Here is an 18,707-nt window from a genome sequence, read left to right as displayed (position 1 = left end):
CAGACAAAGACCTCCAGAAACCTGTGTCCCCAGCTGGAACACACTCCCAAAATGAGGGTTGCAACACCTCCCACCACCCTTTATATTGAGGAAGGCCCCCAACCAGGTCTCAACGAGACCCTTCCAAACAAAAAATCCCCTGTAGCAAGTCAGTTGTTAGATAAGGGATTTGCAAATCCTTCCCTAAGGACTTCCCCAGCGCATCCACTCAGGATTGATATACCTGTGGCCGTTACACTCTTTTGTTCCTCATTTGCCTTAGTGAGACCCAGAGATTATAAAGAATAAACTCTTTGAGAGACTTGGCAGCCTATAAAGTACTGAATGTGTCCATCTCAGCTTTGTAGTTTGAGGCACAAGGCAGAGACTGAGACACCAGTGCTTGTCACGCTTTCGCAGCAGAATTTTAGGCACACATGAGACAGCACAGACAACTGTGGACTCTGAGATTCCTAAAGAAAAGCTGGATTTCTTCCAACTACTTTTACTATGAATTAATTGAGTTAAAAACCATAAAGTAGGGCTTACATGACTACTTGCTTGGTAGGCCTTACCCTACATTCTTTCTTCAATGTAAGACTTGCATGCCTGTTTGCTCCTACTCTGTACAGAAGGAATAATAAGACACACTGCAGGATATTCAGCAACTAGCATTTAAAGCACTTAGCCAGAACATTCAGTTAAAAATAGATTTGGGAAATCATGCACCTTAAACTAAACTAAAAATATATGGACAAAAGCTAATGATATCTGACCCCTAGGAGAAACCAGGAAGAGTCTTAAAATTGACTTTGCACTCTCTAGGCCATGGAGTAGCCAGCACAAGGTAGTAACAGCCAGGAAAACTCTGCATTGAGGGAATACCAAAGCAGCTTGTGTGATCTCTAGCCCTGTTAAAACTCTGCTGGTGCTCCTGCTGCTAATGCGCCCACAAAAAAGATGTTGCTTTCACATCATCTGCTACTGATGGCACTGCACATTTTCTAGGTCTTTGTAACTTAGTTGAAAAGAAAGAAGTCCATATTCAGATGCAGAAATCACTTGTATAATATAGGTGCCATATTTTTTTTTTGTGCTGAGTTGCAGGAACAAATCTAAACTTCTCTAATGGTACAATCAATTCCCTCAGTTTTGAGACCTTGACACTTTCTTAACACTTGCACTCTCCAGTTTTTCTACTGGCATCCTATGCTTTAGTCTATCCTTGGAATAAAGGTGTTACTCACAAAGAAAGAAATAATGCATTATTGAACTGAACTATGAAATTGAAGGTGAAAATAGGTGATCAAGGTGACAGAGTCGCAACAGCTCACAAAGTTATCAGCTCCTTGCTCACATCTAACCTGTTAACAATGTGAGAAAATGAATTGGCTCAGGTGTCCCCTTTTTCTAAACCCCAACCTTTCAGTCACTAGATAGTCACATCTTCTTTCCCCTCCTTTGTTTTCCCACTACTTTCTGTACCTTCTATCTTTTTAGTAAGCACCTCCTTCAATTTAGCTTTGTCAGAGTTGCTTCTTTCATTTCCTCCTCCTATCAGGGCAAAGTCTCCCAAGAAAAGGGAAGCAAAGTAAGAGGGGTGTTTTTGAGAAGACAGAAGATATTGTAAATGTGAAAATTTCTTTGGTTTCCCTCCCCTTCAAAGATTTTTTCTTTTTTTTTTTTTTTTTTTTTTTTTTTTTTTTTTTTTTTTGCCTCTAAGAGGATTTATCAACTTTCTTCTCCTGTCAACACATCATATTTTCTCTCTCTTGTTCTCAGAGAGATTTCTGTATTAACTATATCCACTCCTTGCAGGGGAACTTCTTTCCCCTCTTTCCATCCTCTTCATGGCAGACATACTCCTTTTACTTGTTTTGCAACTTCTTCCCTGCTTAAAGCAAACCACATCCCCACGCTGACACAAAACAAGCATTATGTCCCACTTGCCTCCAACTCTCAAGTCATTTTTTATCACCTTTAAAATTAACTGAAGGTGTTACTATGCTAAATGTGGTTTATTATGGTATGGTTTCCTCTTCTCCATCTCAGTGCTTCTCTAGAGCAGCTGAAAAGCGTGGCTGGTACTTTGGTGACCTGCATACAGGAATGATGGTGTCAAATGTCTTGTGATCAGAGAAGTGACTTGGTACCTTGCTGCACAAGCACCCAGGGGGGGAAGGACTGCTAGTGGGGGTGAGTGAATGGAAGTAGGTGGATGCTGGCCGGCCCTAACAGGCCCCTTCCTTGAACACATGCAAGGAGAAACTGTGTTTGATAGACTAACCATCTGAAGATTCTGGATGCTCCAATGTCTGTCCCTTCTGGGGAAAATAAACATTTTGTGGGATAAAGAAAGGTTAATACAGGAGGAAGGTTCTTTCTACTAGGAAATGCCTCTTCTCCAGAGCAGGCAAACAGATCAATACTGTGAGAGTGAGTAGAAGGTGGCTCAATGAGTCATGGGAATCTAAATCTTGGGATACATGCTGAGAGCTGTGCCACTTGTCATGACCAGACAGGTACTGGTGTGATGGCCAGGCGGGACAGTACAGGACATGGGATCATGCTGTTCCAGGTTAGTCTGCCAGGGGCTGACTAACCCTCCAGGTGTCACCCAATGGGCAGAACACAGTGAAAACAAAGCCAAAGAAAAGTTCAAATGACTCAGTTAAATTTATGGGTACTTATCCAAGTTCACTGTATAGTCCAAATTTTTGGAAGTTCACTCCTTACGAACTAATTTGGGCATGGAAAAGTAGCAGAAAGACATATCACTAGCTTATATACCTAAAAAAAGGAAAACCAACTAATTTTAAAAACTGACACGATAGAAGGATGGCAATTTATATCCTTCATTTGCAGAATCCCAACCTGGATTTATTATGAGCAAGAATATTAAAAAAATTGAATGCAGAACTGCAACATGCAACTTTTAAATCTATGAGGGTTGGGGTGGAGGTGGGGAATAATCACAGACAAATCCAGAACATATTTTTTCTGATTTATCTCCACATGTAAGTAATTGTTCTTATATTTTACCCACAGCGTATCAGATAACCTACATTACTTTATTTTAAAATACACATAAAGCATGTTTGGCTTAACTCACCTCTTCCATATGATTGTAACCCTATTAATCTCAGAGAAGCCACTTTCACTGAGATAGTACTAAAGGAAGGAGAATCAGTTTTGACTTTTTTTTTTTTTTTTTTTTTTTTTTTTTAGTGCAGAAACAGTAGCTGATTTGGTGGCTCCTCTTTTACTCGGTACACACAGACACTGCAGTGATCACACAGCTCAGGCAGACAGGCTTTGGGGATTCTGAAGCCAGATAATTTGAGTGCTACAGACAGCAGGTATGTTGGCACAAAGTCCAACCAAGGCAAAATTAATTAAGCATTATTCAGCCCCTCAGGCAGGACTTGCAGTTGTCAGTGAATAGCTGACCACATGTAAGAGCACACCAGCTAGCTAACTTAAAACTGCTTAAGTAAGCCACAGTGATAACAGCATCCTTGGTTCAGAGCCTCATTTATGTGATCCATGAAAAGTAATGGACTTTAAACTCCAGAGCTCTCAAAGCAGCACTTTAATAAGCTCTGCAGTTTGCAAAGAAATTGTACACAAAAATAAACACATAGGTCACAGGCCTATTTAGCCTATTGACCAAATTATGACATTCTTCTTCACGTCATATATTCCAAGGCAGCACAATTTTAAATGAAACACATATCTTCAGTTTTTTATGTAATCACTGAGAAATGAGCAGAACCAGCATTACAACCTATTTCTCAGAGTTTCTTGCTTGGCAAAAACTTTGATCAGGTATATCAAAGTGAAATGGGGTGGATCATCAGCTCTGTTGACAGCTCTCTAACCACATCCCATGAAATAATGTAAGAAGACAAACGGAGATGTATATTGCAGCTTTATGGTCACAATAACAACAGTATCTCATGGAAGTCCCTGAGTGTTCTGCATGGTTGAAATGGGATTTCTTCTTACAATTTTTGTCATTAATATATGTTCAAGGAAAAATGCAGTTGCAAGAAAAGACATGCTTGAGACTGCCAAATACTTACTGGTGGCTAATTGCTGGAGAACTTATTCAGGAAAAATCCTCTTAAAATAGAAAACAGTATTTTTAAGCTACTGAGGGCATTAGAATATATGATTATTTGCTGAATCAGAAACAATTGGAAGAAAAAAAGTTAAAATGCCAAGGGATTGCTCTTCTGTGCACCTGAATTTTTATTAAGATCCAATGAAATTTATTTGGTATTTCATGTAGCTCTTTTTGCTGATTCTTCTTGCCTTTCTCCCCCCACCACCTCCCCCAATTTTCAGACTTTGTTTCAGATTGACACCCATTCATACAAACCTAAAGTGACAGCACAAACCCTTGATTACTGAAAGCCTTCCTTTCTTTGTTTCTTCTGCTTAACTAAATTACTTAAAAATCAGATTTTATTAATGAGCTGCTCAGCATTTAAGGCTTCACTAAATATGAAAAACAAAGGACCTGCAAAAGGTCCATCAATTTTAAAAACAGCTAAGCACATAAATAGAAGCATTCCTTGGCAATAGAGAAAGGAAAGCTTAGATATATCAGAATTATATATTATACAGTGTCTTAAATGCATTTTTCTGTGTCTGATTTCAAGAGACGAAGCATAAACCACATTATATGTCTTTAGGAAGGCGATAATACTTGAGCTATATTATTAACTACATGCACACCTGAAAGCATCAGAGTCCAAATATAAAAAGCATTATTGAAAATTTATCTTCTTTTTTCTCTGTAAGATAGCAGCCATATAACAAATTTATAAGAAAAAAAATGAAAATCACTCAGTTTCACATTTTTCTTTGCAGATATATGATACAAAGAATTATTCAAAGCAAACCTTGTAAGCATGTACTGCAAGTTGCCTTCATTTGTGTTGCCCAAATGATCCCACGTGCCACAAGGATTTGATTTTATAGCACTTATTGCAATAAAACTAGATGTTTTTATATACATAGTATAGGAAAACATCCAGAAGAACTAAGTACCTGTAGGAAAGGGACTTCCCTCACTGCCTACCCTTAAATTAGAAACTGCTACACAGTAAAATGAGTCCTCCTAGCGTAAGTAATGCTCAATTGTACTGGAAATACATGACTCCCTTGTAAGCACAGCCTAGGCTAACTTACAAATAACTACTTTTCCTGTCATAAAAATGCTAAGAATTACAAACACGGCATTGAAACCATTCCCATTCACATGTTTATCAAGAAACATTTTCTTCCTTCAAATTGGCACAATGTTACCTTTGTTTTGTCCTTAAGGTGAGGAATCAGCCTGCAAATCAGTGTTAAACAATGGGGCTTCTGAAGTGAGCCTATTTCTCAGTACCTTAGTCAAAGCTGCAATTCTCTGAGCCAGTTCAGCCTCCACTTCAGGTAAGGTTTCAGCTTTCCTCATCGTCTGCTGCAGCTTCTGCTCAGCCAGCTCGAGACGCTCCTGCAGCTGCCTGTTTTTGTCTTCCAACTGAAAGCCAAAGGTAGAAAAACAAGTATTAAAAAAATAAATATTAAGGATTTCCCTTCCCTTTCTAAAGTATCAGTGAAATGACAGCAAAACTCCCTAACAGCAAGACAACCCTTAGTGTGGGAGAGGTTACTGGAGAGGTATTAACTCAAGCATGGAACAATGTAGGCTGCCAGTCTTATTACTGATTTGAGGCTCAAGGATCTCACAAAGGTGAATAAAAGGACTTGTAAGATGGCACTAATGAAGAAGAAAAAGCTCCACTGATAGATGTGGTATTTATCTGGCAAAATAATAGTACGTGGCACCAGTAAAATGAGGATTTTCTAAATGGAAATACAGTCCACCTTACAGAAAAAATGTACATATGAGCTAAAATGGGAAAGAAGTACAATTCTGAAAGCATAGAATTCCCCGAATAAATTGCCAAACATAATTTTCTGAATGAATGGCAATCACATATTACGAAAAGTTAAAATTGACATTTCGTTCATTACAATTAAATCTCATTTTACGAAGGTGAAATTGAGTGAGCTGTGATAACTATTAGAGGGAAATAGGAGGACTTTTTATAATTGCAGCATCTTCTGGCCTACTGAGATGCAGCGCACAATTAAGATTTTTTTATGGTGGCTGCTTTCTTGTTCAATCCAGGTAATACAAGACAAAAGTGAAAAAGGAGTGTGATTTTAGATTCTTTTTTAATCCTTCAAAAAGCATGGAAAGCCAGGCTTTTCTCATCTCCATGCTGCAAATCAACTTTAAGTCTGACTATGTATACTCTAAGCCTAGCTGCTTTGATTCCTGCTTTGAGCAGGCAGAGCTCTGCAGCACAGCTTGACTTTGGCAACAATAAGAACTCAGATACAAGTACCTTACTTTTTCCATCGTTGGGTGGTTTTTCCCCTGACAATTGAAGACACCTCTTAAAATAGTCTAAGGAAGCTGGCAAAAGCTGGAGAGTTTGAGTTCTGATGGTTTAGTTTCCCTGAAGAAGTATCAAATACATATATACACACACAGATACAGGGAGATGTGTGCTTGTGTGTGCAAATATATCTGCATACAATTATAGAAGCAGAAATTATCACATCACACAGGCTAATTTCCCATATAGAACTTTAAATCGTTTAAAGACATGCTAGGAAAAAAAAAAGTCTGATGCTGAGGCTGGGTTTGAATGATACAGTATGATTTATATTCACTTCATGTTTGCTTTCAGTTTATATCATACTCTTCAAATTACAAACCAGTGTTCTATGCTCAGTGTACATTCCAGATTTGGAATCACCATGGAAACAAAGTACCATGAGAGAAAGCTGCACAGTCATGTTATAAGCTTTCTTAAAACATATTCTCAGTTAATTTAGCTTTTTAAAATTGTATTTGCACTCTACTCATTTGTAAAATCATTAGAATATATTGTATGCAAATTCTGATCTTTTCTGCAGAAAGGAATTTTTTCAGCTCAAGCTATTTTTTAGAAAACAAAATTCCAAAATTGTCACATAAGAAGCCAAGATATTCCACTACCTAGGGAATAAGACTGTGTGCACTTATGCAAGACTATCAGAAAATACAGTTATTTTCCAACATTGAATGTGCACATTGAAATTATTGTACACAGCTGTAATAGCTGATCCGAAATTTAGAGATGTGGAACAATTTAGGAATTTTAGATCAAGTGATGTGTGGATTAAAACTGAACAGATTAACCTAACAGAAACCCCATGTAGTAAATTGCCATCAGTTTTCCTTGTGCATGAAGAACAGAAGTGGCTGATGCAGGTGCAGCACCTGGCGCAGGATGGCTTCCTTGTTGGCCAGCTCGTTTTCCAGCTTGTCGTTCATGTCGTGTATGGAGGTGGATTCTCTCTGAGCACTGAGGTAGCGCTTCTCCAGCGTAGTTATTCTTTCTTCCATATCCTCCTTTTGTGCCATTGCCTAATGTGACAGAAAAAGCCCCATCAGGAACCATGCAATTGAAATGCTACATAATTTTATACCAGTTTAATTTTCATGCTAGCAGTAGACCGGATTGTAAGGTAGGCTCAGTAGTTTATTTCCAGTTTTAAAGAGAATTCTTTGGGATTTCTTGTAGCTATGATACAGAATCACAGGATCAGCTATGTTGGAAAATACCTTTGAGATCTTCAGGTCCAACCTATGACACAACTCCACCTTGCCAATTAAACTGTGGCACTGATACTATACCCAGTCTTTTGTTGAAAAGGAACAGTGTAACAGGAAGATAACTAATGAATACTAAAATAGATTCTAGACACCAACCATCCACGCATAGTGAGAACATCTGCCTAAGAGATGATATACTGAGAAACATCACAATTTAAGAGGATGAAAGAGATCGAAATTTAAATTTTACTTTCATTTATTAAGAGAAAGGAATACATTTCTGGTACCATTACTCAAATTTTCTGTCTCCTACGTTTAAGGGCTTTCATCAGTGCTCAACTTTTGCTGCTCATATACATTGGCCTCTATCAGTTTGCAGTGGATATCAAAGGAACAACAATCAGGAAATATGAGGTGAACATGGTGAATTCCTTACCTCTCTAATGTCTCTCTGGTATTTACTGTTCATTTCCTCTGTTTTAATGAGCTCCTTTCTCGTAGTCTCTGCTTCCTGCTCTACCTCTCCCACCCGAGAAGACAGTGCAGCCAAACGCTCCTTCATCTGTGCCATTTCATAGTTTTGCTTTTCCAACAGCTCCTGAAGCTCAACAACTTGACTGGCTTCATCATTTGAGTCTATTGAGCCATTGGATAGGCGCTGTTAATTGAGAAGAAACATTGATTAATTATCTTTTAACGTGGGCTCTAGCTAAAGAATTTCTAAAGAAAAGACTATTTTAGAAATTATCAAAGTAACTAGGAAGGGAAAAAACATTTTCACAGTAGATAAGATAGGTATAGCTACAAAAAAAAATCACAGAACATTAATTCATATAATTGAATTCCAGAAAGTAGCATCACAGAGAGATGTAAACGCTTGCATTAAGAGCAGAATACTACACATAAAAAGGTTTAGTTTGGCATTATGACTATTTGAGTACAGATTACAACAATACTTCTAAAAGTCATCAATTTGCTTTCATTGGTCTTAACTAAACTTACATAGCATTTTAACTTAAATAAAGTTTATATCATTTACAAAATATACCATGCTGCAGACAGGAAACAACATTAATAAATCACAAACTCAGTGTACCAGAAAGTGCTTTCAGTCTGGACAACATACTGGTGAGATTTACATTAGAAACAAGTTCTGCTGAAGTAATTTATGTGCTGCTAAAAGCCTTGGTGTGAATATAGTTACAAAGGAAAAATAATCAAAATTCCGTAACACATGCTGCATTTGGGATATGATCTCAGCAATATGATTTATATTCCAAATGAATGATTTCAGGATAGGAGTGCATTCACCAGCAGGACTTGCTGGTATTGCCTCATTTCAACAGATATTAACATTAATCTTTTCCAGCATAGGCTAAGCTTATGGTTTCATATGAATTTAACACTCTCATGTGAAAAAAACCAGGCACAATGAACAAAAAAATATCAGAAATATTTGATTTGACCTGAAACATGAAAAAATAAAACCAAAGTGCCTAACCTGGCATTAACTTTCTTGATTATGTACAATTTTATCAGCAAAATTTATATTATGAAGCACAGGAGCAAAATATTTTGCTGTAACTACAGTTTTAAACATCATAGAGAAGTACTGATCCTAAAAGGTCCTTATTGTTCTCAGGTGATAATGTGTACATCAATGTAGATATGAAAAATTCTTAGCAGCATCTGAGGGGAAACCAGCTTTCATTAGCACTTTGTACTATTATTGTCTAAATATATTTATACAGAAATCCTCTGGCACATTCTAAGAAAATTAAATAATGGCTTCAACAGCATTCTTTTCTCAAACAGCCATAAAATGAACCCAGATCAAGATCACTTGCCCCACTGTTCATGACTGAACAAAATTACTTTAAAAATTCACTACATCAAGTAAATCAGCTCAAAAGTTGTATTCTTTATACTATCTAATTATATTTTAGATATTTTATGTTAGCAAATGAACCATTGTTGATTTACTTTCAGGACACCATGGCAAGACGACCATAGCAAATTAAAAACTTATTTACACTTAGTTTGGTATTTTGAACGTGTTCAATTATTCTGCTTGAATCAAAATGCTATTAATATGTAGCAGTCACAAATTAAACCATACTCAAATTCTCAAACAGGATAAGACAACTAAACCATCATACTTTGACAATTTTGAAAATTTAAGATAAAGATTTATCTATGACAATTATAATCTCTTTTACAGTTATAGTCTCATACAGAAGTTTTAGCAGTTTCCACAGGTTAGCAAATTTTATCTTGCATGGAATTTGCCCTGCAGTTCTCTAAAGAGCAGTCCAGGAATGCTGCAAAGTTATAATAAGCCAAAAACCAAATCTCAAATGCAATAAATGGCATATGTTCATGTACCTTATGTGACACAAACCCTGTTAATTATGAAATGGCAACCCGTGGGATCTGGGAGTACATTCACTGCAAGAGAAGTATTCTCCTTTCATTAATGAAGCTTTTTTCCTTAAGATATGAATAACTAAACCTCATAGAAATTAAGTCTGAATAACAATTTTTTTCTACTAATTTACTTGATATCTGAGATTTCTGGAAAGACAAGTGATATTGCAGTTACCATTTGTCTCTCACCACTAAACCAATGCTGTGATTGACAATTATGTATGCAGGTAATTGATCCATGCACATTAACTTCCCTCTTAGTTCTTTGAGGAACTCTTTTCACCAAGTGCTTTAATTCTAATCATCATTCAGCTTTGCTTTAAATTTTTCCTGTATTCATGTATAGAGCTGGTTGGTATTTTAAATTTCCAACTTACTAAAAATATCAACAGTTTTGTTTTCCTGAGTAAGATCAGGATTTTAAAAAAGCTTTTGTAAAGACATAAATACCAGTTTAAAATCTGGTGTATTTTGAATTTTGAAGCATGCTTTAGAAGTTTACCAAGGGATTTTAACTGACATTTTGTCACTTTTATGCCTTGCTATTATTTTATGATATATCCATTATATAGGAACACTACATACAGCAATCACTTTGAAAGACCACAGGTAGAAAGTTATTAAGTCCTAGTTCAAGAAATACCTGATATAACATTCCTCAGTTTTTTAAGGAGGGCTTTTATCAACAGTTGTGGTAATAATTCCCCTTCTCTCTCCCACAAAAATAGCTTGAACAAGAATGTGAAAATATGCTGTGTCAGTAGAAGGAAAAGTCATTCTGTAGATGGTGATTCCAATTCACTTTCTGAATGAGTGAAAGGAACAGGAACCTCCCCTTCTCCTGAGAAGTTTCCTATGGAATAAGCTGGAAGGGCAGAACTGCAGCATCTTCTCTATCATCAGTTTTATGAATAATGTCCATATTTGATTTTTTTTCTTGTTCATTCTCTTGCTGAATTTTTTTAATCTGGTTGAAATTTTTTGTTTCCTGGTATTTAAGGAGCTTCTAGTTGTGGATGCTGTCCATCAATTTCAACACCTTGCAATTAATAAATCAATTACAATGTTGTTGCTTTATAATAATTACAATCCTTTGTAAATAAACTATTAGTTGAATGTTTGAAACAATGAAATTGAATGGATATCTGCTAATTATTACCTGAAGCACTACAGGAGAACTTTTCAGAAAAGTATACTCAAAAAAAAGTTTCAAAATAGACATTCTTAACTATCATATCCCTATACTACCCCAAATGGCCAAAAATGAAAGAAATAGTGTCAAATTGGGGTGGTGGAAAAGAAAGTACTGGAAGTAATCTGAACTAAGGAGGAAATCTTTAAAGAAGGAATGATAAAGAAAACTTTATAACTGGTCAAAACATTCTAGCAGAGAAAAAAAAAATGTACATGGTGCCTAGATCTCTCTTAGAAGTTAATCATCCAGATGAAGTCTTCAACAAATTTTAGGATGCTGTTTATCAAAAGTGGTCATGAAAAAGCTACAATTGGCCACCCACACTCCTTAAGTTCACCTAGTTCTCAGGAAATAATCTAAGACCAATGGCTACTTTTCCTCGACTAAAGAAATGTGACAAGCAGCTCACATGCTTCAAAGCTTTGAGGGTTTTTTGCTAACTGGTTTACCCAACATAAACAGTCCATCTGTTTCTATCACATTTACTTATTGAGACTTCAATGCTGCAGAAGTGCATCATCACAAAATTCCCCCCTCATCTTTCCTGCCTTCCACAGACGTGGCAGGTGCACACAGCTGCCGTGTGTGCTCACTGCTGCACACACTGGGAGGCCTCTGGCCTCTGCTCCTGCCCCTTTCCACAGCTTTCTCAGCCACACGAGAAATCTGGATGGCATTGGACTGAAAGGATCAAGAGAAGTGTAAGACATCTTTCCTTGTGCTAGGTAAGAGCAAACAAAGGTTTATGAGCAATGGCATCTCTACCCAGCAATGCAGCACTTGCATCCCTCCTCTCATGGGAAGAATAAGGGAAAGAGCAACAGCAAGAGGATGCCTGCTGTGGGTTTTTGTAAGCTAGGATTTTTTTTTGCTTTTTTTTCTGTTACATCAGCATATCACCACACTAGATAAGTAACTGATATTGCATAAAAAACATGGTTATTACTATGGGTTTTAAATATACTCTTCCTTCATAAAGAAAGCCTTTACACTCACTCAAATACAGTCAAACAAGATTGGAGGAGAAACAAAAAGGATGGAATAATCATCAACTAAATCTGATGACAATGATGGTACTAACTATAACAGATGACACACTGCATAGACAGGGATGAGGGGATAATAGGGATTAAACAAGAAATATCTGGGGGGAGAAGTAAAATTTTAATTTCTTAAGGTGTGTGGAAAAGGAAGAGAAAAGTAAATGTTCCCTAGCACTGAAAAGAATGAAAAGGAAAATAACATTGCTGGAACATGATTTTCTTTCTTTCAAGATCCAAAAAGCACAGCAGTAAGACAATCTGCTGTTCACATAGGAGTGTCAGCAGGCAGAAGGACTGCAAATTGGAGCATTACAAATAACCATAAATCTCCCCATATTGCTGCTGCTCTCTACATGAGAGAATAAAAGGGAAAGCAGCTGCAGACTAGGTTACTAGAAAAAAAAACAGAAGAAAAGGAATAAAGTGTAAAAGGAACACCATGAGAAATTGTAAATTAAGGCTAATCTGGAATACTGTAGTCTTTGTTAATCTAACTCATACTGCCATTTCAATTAAACAGTAGCAAAATAACACTGGAGGCAAACTAACTGGAGTTACACATAAGGTAAAATAATTAAAAAACCCAAAGGACCAGTAGGGACACCAGTTTACAGAAGTTTGCAAAAGAAATGGTAAAATTGTCCCAGGTTATACAGCAAAGTTCTTTTCCACTTTATTCTGTAGAAAGAACTTATGTTCAACTAAGTATGTGGTGAAATGTACATGAAAACCTAATTTTTAAAAAGGAAATCCCAAGAACAGTAAAAAAGCACCTCCAGGCGCTATTTCCTCTCCAGCTGTAAAACATCTGACACAAAATATCTGGTCTAAATACTATCCACTTACATATTTTGTGCTACACTTTAACCACAGAGAGTGGTGAGGAGGAAACCAATAAGATCTCATGAGGTTATTTGAGAACAACCTGCAGCAGAGACAGGACTCATTAATGTGACAGAACTCCTCATTTGTGCCTCTTAGTTTTGGTTGTACAAGCGCAGGTGATTCACAGGATGTCCATATGCACAAGCATTTCCATGTCAGAGAACTAAATTAAATTCGGTCTAACCATAAGGTACCTTTGATAATTGAAAATAATCTAAAAATTCAGAATTCTGGTCTCAGAACTCCTAGAACAAGTATTTTCATGGTGTAAACTTTGGGGTTTTGTGTGTATGTGTATTCTCCCTTTTTATTTGTGATTTTGTTTATTTAAACCCTAAAATGGTCCTCACATGGAAATCTGGAAAATTTTGTCCCAACTCCTGAGAGAAAAGAAGTTTGTTTTTTTTTTTATTATTTTTAGCTTTGTATTGATGGAGATGCTCCTTTCAGCTTAGAAAAGCCAGTCATGAAGGCCACATCATCAAGGAAGAGACAGAAATACAGGTTACTTCAAAAGTCAAATAAACTTCTCTGAATTCTATAGCATAGGAATATAAAACAGTAAGTAAAGTAGCAACCAAGTTAAATTATAAAGGTCATTTACTTTTATGAAAGCAAGTGTAAAAATCAATGCTGCAAACAGTAAGACTTACTGATGCTGTTTGAGATGTAAGAATAAATAACCACAATAATAAGAGGATGCTTTTTACTATAGTATAGAGTTCTTCCACCCCATTCCATTAAAATGCCTCATGCAAAACATTCAAAGAAGCCGATACTAACAGAGACACCTTGCTCAGGTGTCCAAAATCAATAGACCAAAACCAAAGGAAAACTAAACAAGCATGATCATCATCCATGTAACCAGCACACTAATCAGAGTGTATAAAGCTATACCAAAACCAGTAGCATTAAACCTAAGCTGTCACAGTCATTTCTAAGTGGTTGATTGCCTCTGTACTTAAAAATTATTCTACTTCTCTAGGTTGTTTCACACATTTTGGTCTGTGCCAGGCAGTAATCTGGTCATTAGAGGTCTCCTCTTCAATTACTCTGAATTGTCTCCAACCTCTAATTAGCTATCAATTACAATATTCTTTTAACTGAAATTTTTCTTCCCTACCCCACTACTGGTGTAAAAATAGCTACCTTCTCTAGCACTTTCCTCTCTAAACAGCCTCACTTTAGTGATCTTTCTACTTAGCCATCAAAAGACTCCTAGTTTTGTTACTAAGATAAAGATCTAGAATGTCGGTTTCCTGATCAGCTTTCAGCTCTTACTCATCTTTCTGATGCCTGTGATCATCTGTCCCACTTTAGTTCTTTTGCAAAATAAGGGATGGGAGGGTGTTCACTTGATGGGTGGGCATTTTTTCTTCTTGTTGCTGGTCCCTTCCAAAATGCCTGCCTGTTTCTCTTTTACAGTATTAGCAGACTTTCTCAGCTCTCAAAGACAGAAATCAGTTACTGCTCCTTTATTTTGAGGGCTATCTAGCTGTTCCAACCAAACTACACACACAAAATCAATTCTCATTTGCTTTGACTAGCACCTTTTTTTTTAGTAGCCTCACCATTCTACCATTAGAAATTATCTCCTGGCAACTCCTTGCAGTAAATCACCCAGCAAGGTCAGTCAGCCTTGCTGACAGCTATCACCGTACTTGAACATGTAGTAGCATACAGGGGTTTCTACTGGGTAAAAAGGAAAAGAAATTTGTATGAATGCAAGGGACACTAATTTATAGGAAACAAGCAAAGAACTGTTTTCTTGAAAAAGATCTGAGAAGTCTATTGATTTATCATTTAAATTATGCATAAGTAATGCAGCTCTGTATGCTACAGTGTGGGGCACTAAGTATTCATAGTCATGCAGCCAAACTAAACTATTGAGCAGAACAGTACTTACAAAACACTTGCCTAGACACTTTCTGAAAGAACACTGCATACTGTCCTTAGATTCATGAAGGCTTCCAATCCCAGCCACAGCTTTTACCCATGCTTCCTTTCACCCAATACTCCTCACCTCCCCAGGTGTGTCAAGCCATCAACATTCATTAAGTCCCCCTCAGCACATGATTCTTTAATTAGCTTCATCAATATTATTCCAGAAAGATATAATTTAAAAAACAGAAAGATATCCACACTTACTGTAAATAAACTCATAATCTGCTAATCAAATGTATTTTGTATTATTTCTCTAATGTAGAAAGTAAAGGCTTTGGGGCAAGAATCACAGCTCCCAATATTTGTTATACATCACATTTATACATAAGTCCTTCCTTCACTCCTTTCTCTGCCATTTCACTGTGCTGTCAGTAGAAAGATTTTTTAATTTATTCATTCAAAACAAAGGTACGTATGTGATATAAACTTTTTTCAGTAAAAGCTGAAACTGTAAGTTTTCTGCAGATTTCTATTAATCATACAAAAACATGCATCTGAAAATCCAAAAATAATCAAGTCCAAAACCCAGAACAGATTCTGATGATTATTCTGAAAGACATTTGCTACTTTTATAAATAGTATTTAGATTTGCACTCTGAACATTTTAGCTCACTGTGTTTGCCTTGGCAAAACACCTTTTACTCCTACAGAATACAATGCCTACAATTTTTATCAATGTTTTCACAGATTTTTACATTCATAACTTACTGATTTAATTTGAACATTTGATTTAATTATTGTAATATGTTAGTGTTATGAGTAAGAAGAAAAAACCATGATTCTTAAATAAGCTCAATGTGACAGCCAGAGGTTTTTTATAAAGAAAAATAGACCCAGCTGTTTAGCTCTTGCAAAAAGTAAGTATATAAGGCTCTGAATTCTTCATAAAATGTAGCACCTGGTCTTCATGGCACCAGAAATACCAGGCTGTTTCACCTCTCCTGGTATATGTATCTGCTTCCTTTTGTATCTGGTATTGTTTTGAAGGGAATTACCAATTTCTGTTGGTAAAACTGCCCTTACTATAGGTAGGACCAGTGTGCTTCCAAGGACAAAACCCTGATTTACACTTCACTTAAATACTTAGCTTTTGTGGCTGCAGTGTAACAGAAATTCATGCTGAACTGGAGTTCTCAAGCAGGAAACTTTTTGATACAGCCATGGCATCTTTGAAATGGATGCAGTCATAGTCAATGGATTTAGTCAATAGTCATTTCTCAGGCTAATTCATCTCTGATAAAACTCCACTGACATCAAAAGAACTATTGCAATGCTTTTTTAATATCTGAATTATAATATGGCCTCTTTGCAAGTTTCCATATTTTCTAGCCTTTAAGTTTCTCTTTCCTAAATAATAACGAATTGATGATGGCCACCAATGTAAATGCAGAAAGGTAGAGAGCAGCTAGTGCAGAGGACGTGAATTAGAGTGCACTGGTTGATCTGGTGTCAATACAGACTCCTCATAAATCCCTACCCAGTATGCTTTCATTACCATAAGGAGCAAAAACCTTTATTTCAGCTTAACCCAACCAACCTAAATTGTTTTTATTAGGAAGCACAGATGTTTTCTGGACATAATATTCTAGAAACATTCAATTAAAAAAATGATGATAATGATATGTTATGTTGGACTTCATTCCTCTCATGAGTGTTGAACTATGCAGATTTCTTAAGGATGGATAGTCTTATTCCTACTTCTGCTTGTAAGCAGCGAACCCAATAGCTCACATCAGAAGACACGGCTTGCAAAGAAAGTGGGAAATCAGAGATTTTTCAACAGTGTAGTTGGATTTAAAAGCACAACTGAGAGGGGTGAACACTGTTTATAAAAATTTCACAGATGTGTCTGTGAATAAGGTTTTGCAAAAAGGGAAGTGTAGTTGAACAGCATTTGTTTACTGTGTGTTTCTCAACCATATATATTACTCAAAGGAAAAACACATAAACTGCAAACTGTGTAAAATTAACGCCTGCACTGTGAGTGCTCCATCGTAAATTGGATTGACTATATAATAAATAATGATGACAGCTATTTTTTCTAAGTATGATTTATGCCACTGTTCATCATATGGCGTTACACAAAAATGCACAATTAGAGATCCAAGCAGCAGCTCCACTGATTTCAGCTGTCTGTCAAATGTTATGTTACGCTATCATTTTAATTTATTAATTCTGAAGCAAGAGAGGAAGATGCTCAATTTGGTTTTTATCAATGTGGAAATCTAAGGCTAAGGAGAAAACCTTTTTTACTAAATCAGTGTCTACATTTTGCTGTCTCAGCATTAAGCAGCAAATACTTGGCCTGAATTCTACATACCTATTTCCTAATGAAGGAGTCCTATGTAGCTTCTCTCTATACGAACATGGACAGAAATTGGAAGAATATCTATAGCAGCAAAGAGCAAAATTACTTTTTCTAGTTTTTGTGCCTCTGTTACCCCCTTAGGGTCTCTCTTTTTTCAGGAATGTTTGCATACACAGCTTTCAACATATACATGCCAGTGCACCTTGCTATTCTCTATGTAGCATATATCAGCAGCATATAATACTCATAATTGTAGCATAATGCAAAACATTCCAAGAAAAGTTAGTTATAAGCTATGGATCTAACTCAATACCCTATCAAAGAGCAAAGACCTGCCAATTTGCATTTGTTTTCCATTTAAACAAGCTCATTTTTTTTCATATTGGTTTCAGTAGGCAGACAATACTCTAAATGGACATCCTATAAAATATTCACATTACTAAAATCTAAAGCCTGATTATTTATCATATGGATTGTTAGATTTAATGACAACTAACATTTTTATACCTTTTCATGAACCTTTTGCCCTGGCTCCATTCCTTCAATATGCTCTGACTCAGCAGACCCTTCCCCAGCTGCCATTTTCCTTTGAATGTGTGCATTTTGTTCACGCAAAGCTACAATCTGCAAAAGAAAGAAAATAAGTGGTAAATATACATAAGAAACCAAAAAAACACTGAGCAGGCAATTTTCAAAGTCTATCAACAATTCAATTCTATGTTGGCCATTCGTAGTATTTGCAAAATTCGTTCATTATATGCAGAGAGGCTTAAAACCCAAACATAGTAATGATATCTTAAGGCCATTAAGGATACAAAGGACAAATGACATGACAGTCAACACTGTCTTATCTTCTATCCTGCTTTTGTGGTAAGACACTTTTTTTTAGCTTGAAAGATGAAACAGCAGTTAGCCATTGATTTTTTTTAACACTGTGAGAACAAGACTTACTCTTTTATATAGACTTCAATGAATGCCAAACTTGTGCTACAGGAAAACAGTACCAAGGGCTATGAATCAAACCCAGGTGGTGTAAAATAAAGTGCTAGTTTTCTATCAGTCTCCCATCTGTTCGTAACAGCAACATACATTTTACGTGGTTTTTGTCAAGAAAAGCATGTACGTTAACACCCTCTACTACTCATTGACTCTTTTAGCACATATAAAAGTAGGTTTTATTGTATTTAAAATATTGGTTATTTATTGGTAATGCTACTAAACTTCCCATGCAGCTACTGGAAAATGTTTTCTCTCTGG

General features: G+C 36.4%; 1 protein-coding gene across 9 annotated transcripts in view; it reads right to left on the bottom strand.

The window, feature by feature from the left end:
• Positions 1-18,707, bottom strand: part of PPFIA2 (PTPRF interacting protein alpha 2) — a 287,306-nt gene that overhangs the window by 57,545 nt on the left and 211,054 nt on the right. For all 9 annotated transcript variants that reach the window (XM_058023315.1, XM_058023311.1, XM_058023314.1 and 6 more), the window contains 4 exons: positions 17,958-18,074; positions 8,085-8,306; positions 7,313-7,459; positions 5,381-5,515 (listed from right to left, as the gene is read on the bottom strand). In XM_058023315.1, the coding sequence (XP_057879298.1) occupies positions 5,381-5,515; positions 7,313-7,459; positions 8,085-8,306; positions 17,958-18,074 (621 nt within the window). The remainder of the gene's footprint in view (positions 1-5,380; positions 5,516-7,312; positions 7,460-8,084; positions 8,307-17,957; positions 18,075-18,707) is intronic.

This window comes from Melospiza georgiana, chromosome 4 (assembly GCF_028018845.1).
Source record: "Melospiza georgiana isolate bMelGeo1 chromosome 4, bMelGeo1.pri, whole genome shotgun sequence".
NCBI lineage: Eukaryota > Metazoa > Chordata > Aves > Passeriformes > Passerellidae > Melospiza > Melospiza georgiana.
Note: the sequence above shows the minus strand (reverse complement) of the source record. Positions and strands in the feature narration are given on the sequence as shown.